This window comes from Aptenodytes forsteri, unplaced genomic scaffold (assembly GCF_000699145.1).
Source record: "Aptenodytes forsteri isolate BGI_AS27 unplaced genomic scaffold, ASM69914v1 Scaffold203, whole genome shotgun sequence".
Taxonomy (NCBI): Eukaryota; Metazoa; Chordata; class Aves; order Sphenisciformes; family Spheniscidae; genus Aptenodytes; species Aptenodytes forsteri.
The window spans coordinates 312,420-321,448 of record NW_008794160.1 but is presented as its reverse complement, the minus strand read 5'-3'; the positions used below and the strand labels follow the sequence as shown (position 1 = coordinate 321,448).

Genomic DNA, 9,029 nt, shown 5'->3' with positions numbered 1-9,029 from the left:
CTTGAAAACTTGCCCCCCCCCCCCCAGGAGCACGTGTGCTAATTTACATGGCAAGCGAGGCTAATCTGAACACAACTAACCAACGAGCATGAACTTAGGCGGGCTTTTACTAATCATGTAACAACATAAATATGCTGTAGTTCTTTTGTGCGTTGTGCTAGCTTTGTGCAATTACCACCTAGCACCCATCTTTGCGCAAACGTCAGCTGAACAAATATCTCAGCTCTGTGCGTAAGATTGGATTATTGCACACCGGGTACCGGACCCCGCTTGTGGGACAACACAGGGAATAAGCTTGGCAAAGGTCTCGAAGCTGTAGACCACAGTAAAGGACACACGACCACGTGCAAGTAAGTCACAACAAGTAAAATACTGATAGAAAGGGAGGACAAAAATTTCCCAAACTCAAGTGGGGAAAAAATTTAAATAAAGTAATTTTAAAAATCCCTCCCCAAACCCCCTCCCCCAAAAAACACTTAACCTCTCAGATTCTCCCCTTTGGATTTTCTCTTGACGTTTAACCTGATTAAAACACAGTACTTCTCAGGTTCAGTCATACTTTATATGCTCCCACTTGTACATCCTCGTTACATGACTACCATATGGTTAATGCAAAGACACACACATCCATTTGTATACCTGTACACTAAATAATCCTATATTGAAAATGTAATCCTAAATTTTCATAGTTTTTAAGCTAAAAAAGATTGGACGTGTTTATATAACATCTAAAGCAAAGAGTCACTCAGATGTGAGATGTCTTTCAGCAGCAAGGCTGCAAAGAAACGTAACAGAAGTGCAAGCATGAGGTTCAGGAAACATAGATTTTTACTTTTCCTGCAGTGGGACTGCTGCCTGCTCAGGTCTTTAAGTATCCTGCTTGTTAGAGCACAAATTCAGGTTTTCCTTATGTGCTTTTCAGAAGAAAAGTAAACACACTTTTTTGCAGGACAATAAAAGATATTTACTTGCATTTCTGTCAGCACCCGACAACAGCTGTACAGAACATAAATTCAAACTCTCAGCCTGCCAAACCAGTTATTAGCAACTGCATGCCTTTTTTTTAATATTGTAAATATTATTTTACTAAATAGTTAATGTATTTTTTGTGTAGGGTATGCATTATTCATTATTCTTGTGTATCTTTTAAAATGTGCAGAATTGCTCATACTATAAATTTATCTATGACAATCCTGAAGAACAGATGGACTCATACGGGCAATGCTTTGATTCAAGATTTACACACACACGAAGATGCTAAGGCCACATTAAAAACACACGATCATGAACACATACATGCTCGCACACCCACAGACATATCTATTTAGATACACTTTTAGCAACAACAAAGTTCAAATCAAATAAAAAAAAAATATTACCAGGCAAGTCAACCCAACAATTTTAGTATGAGACTATACATTCAAAGGCAACTATTCAGCCGTCCTTTAAACAGAGTCACTCCTGAGCAGTCAGAGCCTGAAGCCATAGCATCAGTTTACAGTGTTCACTGAACTCCTACGGAGAAAAAGATGTTCCACCTCCCCCTCCACTGCCTGCTTCCACCTGCGCTGTGCCAGTATCTGAGAGGCCGCCTTTTAAACTGACTCAGGAAACCGAAAAATAGCCTGGAAAAGAAAAATAATATTTTTTAACTAGTTCCCCAGTTCACAGTGCAGTTGCACAAACGTGTGCAAAAGGAAGAAGGCTGAATGGGATGTGTTTTTGTCGGTGGCAGTGGCACCACCCTGCTTCCTCCATTCCCCCAGCAAAAGCCACAGGGTGCCTGCTCTCCACCCTGGTCCTGCCAACCTTTCCACCTAACCCCCGGGGCTTCGTCTACAAAACAAGAAGTTCCACATTCCTTCCTCTGTTGCAGTAACTCGCAGCTTTCTCAGAGGAGCATAATACCGAGGGTTAATTTGAGACAAAGGATTCACATACACAGAACTGAAAGCTAAAGAGGGGTCCCGAGCACGTTTAAGAGTAGTTGCACTAGAGAGACTCTAAGAAAAAGACATATGAGACATGGTTATAGCAGGCAATTAGGAAAGAGTTTTTAATTTGTAGGAAATTTAGGACTAGAAATGAAAGTGACTCAGCAACCTTATTTCTTTTCAAAGAAGTTGACTATCAAAATGCAGATGACTTGCTTAATCCAGCAGGAGGAAGGCATTAATAATGCAACAGACATTAAAAGAAAACATTAATTGTCTTACACATGCAAATGCAGGACACTGTTTAAAAGGGCTTTGTGTTTACCAGTTCACAGCGCTGAAGTATGGTATGCCTCTGCTACTCTATTTTCGTCTCATCTTGCAAACACCAGCAGTTTTAAAGATCTGATTAGGAATTTACCACATTCTTCTAGAGTTATTTCAAATTTCAAGCAGGGAAAGACCATAACTATTTTTAGATAGCTGGCGGGGTTAAACCATACAGAGAACAGCATCAGTAATGGACAGGATACAAATGAGTTTGCTCACAAACGTAACAGGATGATGAAACTGGAGACTTTCAGATACCTTCATTTACGAGTAATGATGATCACGCACAAATGGAAATGGTTTAATTGTCGTCCAGCTCACTGCTACCAGTCTAAGTCTTACATGTGTGCATGGAGGAAAAGGGTTTTAAAAGGTTGAGGGGAATGTAATGGCTAACTTCAAGATGGAGCTAGACTATTCTTAGAGATGCATGCTAAAATGACAAGAGGCGTCAGATACAAGTTGCAGCAAAGGAACTTTCCATTTGATAAAAGGAAAAAAATCATCATAATGAAGGTGACCAAACATCAGAACTGGCTACCCTGAGATGTTGTGCAATCTGCAGCTGCAGGTACTTTGAATGCTTGCCTGGCAAGGCCTCGAGCAGTCTGATTTACCTGCAGAGCTGGCTCTGCCTGGACGGGAGGGCTAGACCAGATGACCTCCAGAGGCCTCTTCTAACCTCACTACTCTAAGTGTTCCTTTATTCGTATGTACACAAGGTGCAGACAGTCCTGACTTTTACCACTGCACAAGTCCCTGCTGGTCTAGTTTGGTATTCAATATTTTTGTTGGTTTCACTGTTACGATTATGGAAAATGAAGGAATGAGGGAATCATTAAATGTTTGTTTAAATAATACACATAAATTCTGTTAGGCAACAGAGGCGTAAGGATTATGACTCTCTTCTAACAAGTAAAGTACATGATTGATGACACAGCTTCAACACTAAAGAAGTTCTAGTCATAAGACAAGACAGAACAAGCGTAAAGGGCAAAGGCAAGGAAGCTGTCAGACAGACAAAGATACACGATTAATGAGAAGACGCAATTGTACGTGCACTAAAAGCTGAAACTTGTCCTGAATTCTTTGAATATGTGAAAAATTATCATTAGGTAAATAACCCTGTAATTACACTGGGGGGAGCTATATACACGTCACAAAGTGTGACTGAGCTAAAATCAAAATTAGTATTGCTGTCATAAAATCCTCTGAGTACTTTGTACAGCATTTTTTAGATTTTTTTTGAAGAGGAAACTAAGCTGCAGAGAACAAATAAGCAAAGTAAAGTTACTCAGTATCAAAGTATTAAAAAAGAAATTCCATTGCTTCATATATTTGTGCTTAACTGCAAGTATGAGTTTCACAGGAATTTATACCTTTGTTTCAGATGGCTTCATGATTTCTGTTTTTGATGCATCCGCAGAGGGGGACTGCTTCTGAGCGAAAAAAAAGGCAAATTAATTAATTTCACCTGTGTTACACATACTACTATTAAGCAAGCATAAGCAACCTGAATTCATTAGCTATCCAGCTAAAAATTAAGAATAAATTATTATTGAAAATTAGAGTTATCATTTTAGATCTCTGTCTTTTCTGTATTTCTACAATACATGTATGTAGGATTTCGACAGCGTGATGCCTATAGATCTTCTCACAACAGTTTTATTTTCTCTGACATGTACTGAAAACAAATTTCGTATCAAGTATCAAAACCAACTCAAGTCCTGCTCTCATACCGAAGCATATATACTTACTGTGCAGGATTCTTCCACATTTTTTTTTTTTAACAGAAATTGTACTTTTGGATTTACTAGTTTGCCACACAGAATATTTAATATTAAATCAGCAAACACAAATATGTTGAGAAAAAAAGGAATAATTAATCTGTATGTAACACACACACACACACAAGTGTTTCTACATATCATGCAACTCTTTCGGAAAAGCTGCAAATGACACAGTCTGTCTTCCTAGCTTCAGCAATGTTAATCTGAGAACAGCATCTTTTAATTCTGCTGTGACTGTGTCAAACTTCAAAGCCCAGAAATGAATATTCTAATTGTCTCATCAATACTTTATACAGATGTAATACTACCTCTCTATTCCTGCTTCATGTTCCTCTGCTTAAAGCTGTATTTGCCATCTCGATCACAGCAACACATTCATAGTTTACATTTAAATGAACAGCACAAGTTATAGATTTTTCTAGATTTTTTCTTCATGTTTACCATGCCAGTTGCTGTTATGAAAACATGCATTGTCTGAATGAACTCAGAAGCCACCTTACTGTTCCATACCTGGGGTGACTTCTTACTTCCACATGGGAAGTTTTCTCATTTGTAGAACTTTTCATAGTACATGCATTTCTCAACAGTAAGACAAAAGTTGTACAGAATTTAAAAGGTATTTAAAAGGTACACTACGACGATGACAGTGTGCTCTCCCTGCCAGCCTATCTGGTATTTTGCACACCTTAGTAAGAGGTTTGACTACTCTAAATATATACTAGAGAGAATTTGCAATTGTCACACTACAGAAATGTAAGCAAATAATATCTGCTTCATAATCTATATGTGCATACATATATGTATGTATGTACGTATAGATTGACTACATAATAGATGGGAACTTTTGTATAGGTGGAGACGTACACAGGAATGTATAGAGCCTCCTACGTCATGACAGGGAACAAAAGTTTTTAAACAACCTTTTTATATATTTCCACTACCACCATCAGGTAATCTGTAGGCAACACCACATTTTTCTGAATTTGCCCTTTAATAGTTCTTCCTTTCCTTTTCCATGAAATTAATCTGAACTCCTTCTGCATGACTAACAAGTAGGTATCTGTTCTACACCTTCCTATTAGTCACTGTAGTCCCTGTCCATTTAATAAAAACATTTTTCTGAGCCCTTCTCCCTTCCTCCCCTCTGAAAACTCCTACCAACTCTTTTTCTTACACTACACCAAAAAATTCTTCCCCAAAGTTCCAGCACAGCAGCACCACTACAACCTGCAGAGGTTAGTGAAAACCTCCCCAAGAAACCAGCTGCTTCTTCTTTCTACCATGTCCAGCTGGATGGCAGTAAGTAGCAGCAACTAAGAGATGAGGAGTTTAAATGCTCATGAAGGAAGAATAATTTGGGGATAAAGAACAGTTTAATGCATGGCTGCTGATCAGTGGCTATGGAGAATGCCAAGCCATCCTCCCCAAAAACACTCAGGGTTGATTTGAGGAAACAAAACCCTGTCCTGGGGCAGCTGGAGGGGGGAAGCGGGAGGGGGGAAGCGGAAAGGATGGCGGAAAGCAGAGGGCACCCTCCCACAGACCACTGCAGTGCCGTACCACCATGATCTTCTGGCTCCCTCAGGGGCATGGTGCGCCTCCCTTCATTTACAGTATTTTTTGCCTGAATTCCCCGCTATTCAGGGCCTCCAATTTTCCACCTTCTCCCCAAAAAGAGCCACTACAAGAAGGAAGGGGGCCTTTGTCCTTCCTAGCCGTTTAGTGCTTGGGGTCTGCGACCATGCTGAGCCTTGCAGATTGACAGCACAAGAAGCTGCTGAGGTCCAACCCCTCATTTGGTAGCCACCACGCAGCCGGTCAACACCAGCCTGACTCTGGGGGACTACTTTTTACTGCGGGTTGTTCTGCTTTTTCCTCTTCCGAGTGCTGTGCGCCGCGGCCAGCCATGCCCAGCTGTTAACCGGCTGCATTTGCTGCAGCCCGACAGTCAGACTGCAGAAGGGGTGAAGCAACACACGGATGTGTGTCAGGCGTGGAGGTAAATATTAAAACACTGCTTAGCAACGGGCACAATAACCGCCTGACACACAGCTGCCGCAGCGGCTGCCGCCCAGGCAGGCACGCCCTGCTCTCACCCAGGGGTGGTAAACCCCCGCCGCGGCCTGGGCCAAACACCCCCTGACAAAAGGGTTACGCTGCCAAACAGAAAAGCAAGAATGAGGAGAGTTCGACTTGCCCTGGAGGTTGGGGCTCGGCAGAGAAAGCCAGGCAGGTGCTCCCACAGAGAGCGCTAAGTTTTGTTGTGTTGTTAGGGACACCCCGGAGGGCAGAGCCCGACAGCGGACGGAAAAATGAGCGTCATCAGCGCTGACGCCTGTTCCTCCTGTGGCTGCACCCCCGTGGGTCCTGCCTGGACAGAGGTACGGGTCTTGGAGGATGCTGTGCTGGCCCCAGTCCCGACCTGTGGGGAAGGTCCCCTGCGAGCAAGGGGGAAGCCAGGGGGTCCCGGCCCGGGGACAGCTGCTGCACGGCTCTTCAGAAAATATCTCTGAGAGTTGGGAGAGGAGGCAAACTCCACAGCAAAGCACCCAGGACCACAGGGAGTTCACCAGCAGGCAGCATGTGGAGATGCTCCCTGCAGACGAACCCACCGGCAGCACGAGACCCCCACGACCACCACAGAAGGGGCTCAAAAGGCAGAGGAGAGGTTACAGGTTAACCCTGATTAAGTGAAGACTGCTACCTGTTAATTACCCCACCCTGCTAGCAGAGCTGCCGGATGACAGGCAGCATGACGGCTGTGAGGTCACAGCCTGTGCTCTCACCAGCCCGCCTGGCAGGCAGGACAGGCACAGACAGACAGACAAGCACAGCAATGGACCAACAGACCTCAGATGCTCTTGGCCGTGAGGTAGAGGATGGCTTTCCGGGAAGGGCTGATGAAGAGACTGGGGATCTAATTTGATAAGAGAAGGAATACCCTTAGAAACGCATTAGTCAGATTAGCGGGACAGTCACAACAGCAAAACCGTCAGAAAACAAAACAAAAAAGCCTACCAAAAATGGCTTATCTAATCTCACTGTGTGTGCCTCAGAAATCTGGAAGTAAAAGGGAGGGTGCAACAGGAGAAGAAAACAGAGAAAGTAAAGGTGACAAACATCAAGAGAACATAATTTTAACTATTCAGGGAACTGGATGCAAATCCCTATTTGGAAAAAGAAAATGGCAGGTGAAGAAATCCATGAGAACTCTCAGTTATGGAAAGCTGGAAATCATTGAAACTACCCCATACGCAATATAGCGAGAGCTATCGTCAACTAAAACTATAAATTTTGGAAATTCATGGAGAAGATTCATCAGACTGCAGGAGGTCATTGCCCACCCTTAGAAAGGAGCAGCCGGGTAACAACGCACCAATGAGCTACCTTCCAAAAGAGAAGAGATGCTGAAAACATCTACCAAGCAACCAATACAGAAACAATTAGCTGATAACAAGAGAATAAATAAGAATCAACAGATTGGTCAAGAATAAAGCACGTAAAGGCAACATAACACTTAATACACTCAAACATGGAAATAAGCCTGGTGGATAAGAACGAACGAACCCCCGCAGGCGGACATGCCGTCACTGCAACGTCTCGCAGTACTTGAGGTGACATTTTCTCAAATGAAGTGGGGAAGTTAGCGTGTAACACTGGGTTTCAGCCAGCTTCCCGCCTGCACATTTCAGGGAGTTCCTGAAGGGATCTCTTGACAGGCCGGTGGTAGGTTGAAGGAGATCAGACGCAACAACACAAAACCCCAAAAGCTAGGCAGGCAGCAATACTGACAAAAGTACATAAGGTTACAATGCCACAGGCTGAGATACTCTTGCCAAAAACAACCAAGGAAAGAGGAATCCGAGATAAAAATCTGTTACCATGACAACATAAATATAAATGTAAAATACAGGAATAACTTTCCATCTTTCTGGCTTGAGCTTCTCTAGGTCAAGTGCTAGGACAGTTTTGGCCATCACACTGCACTACAGATGAATAAAGAAAGATCTGAGGACAGGTTTAGGACAAAAAAAATGAAGAAAAAGTAGTGACAGGGAAAGCAAGTCAGCCCCTGACGTTTTGTCCTCTGGTCAGGGAGCCAAGAAAACGGGAAAAGAAGAAGAAACTGGCTTATTCTGTAACAAAGAATCTCTCGAGTCGTATCTCAAAGATCTTCCTTCCTGGGAGAAGAGTCGCTCTGTGGCAGAGGCTACCTAGATGAACCAGGCACTTCCAGCCCCGGCAGCCTCTGGGCCAGCTTATATGAATATTTTCTGAGTGATCTAGCTGTACTCAGTCTAGGACAGAGAACTGAAGAGCCACCTGAGTACTCTTTTGGGCTTACACACCTTACATATGAATGATTTGGGACCGCTTCTCAGGCTTAAAGCTAACACCAACTTTATTATTTCAATATTGCTAACTTACAGGGTTACTTCAATACAGCTCTATAATGCAAGGCAAAACTTAATCTACCTGACTACAAATGGTTGCTTCTTTACATGAATGGTTCTGTTACTAAGACTTAATTAACAGTGTTTGCAAGATGTGGGCAGCAAATGCTCTCTAGAGAACTACTGTGAAAAATAATGGGTTATTTCACTTAACCACTTGAGCTGTTACAGGTTAAATCTCTCGCTCGCTTTGATGGCATGTGGTAATGGCTATGCAACCCTCACCTCTCCAGACACACAAAGGCTGTCAGTGGGCATAAGGCAGGCCAACGACGGCACTGAGAGGGCATTCCAGCATCTCACAATGCACTTCGTAACACCGCGAGCAAAGCAACGCACGGCCTTCCAAATACATTCGCGATGAAGAATCAATACTGCGATCTGCGGCATAAACACAATTCCACTAATTTTCCATTAAGCCAAGTGGAGTTGCAATTTGAGCCAACATCTCTGTGTGTGTATATGTATGAATATATATATAAAAAAAAAATATATAAACATATATGCTTAAAGCTACATAG

At 42.7% G+C, this 9,029-nt stretch overlaps 1 protein-coding gene across 5 annotated transcripts in view; it reads right to left on the bottom strand.

The window, feature by feature from the left end:
• The window catches only part of CAST (calpastatin), a 62,535-nt gene that overhangs the window by 29,226 nt on the left and 24,280 nt on the right, over window positions 1–9,029 (bottom strand). For 4 of the 5 annotated variants that reach the window (XM_009280570.1, XM_009280587.1, XM_009280562.2 and 1 more), the window contains one exon: window positions 3,644–3,703. In XM_009280570.1, the coding sequence (XP_009278845.1) occupies window positions 3,644–3,664 (21 nt within the window). In that variant the 5' untranslated portion in view covers window positions 3,665–3,703. The remainder of the gene's footprint in view (window positions 1–3,643; window positions 3,704–9,029) is intronic. The other variant, XM_009280578.1, reaches the window with a different exon arrangement.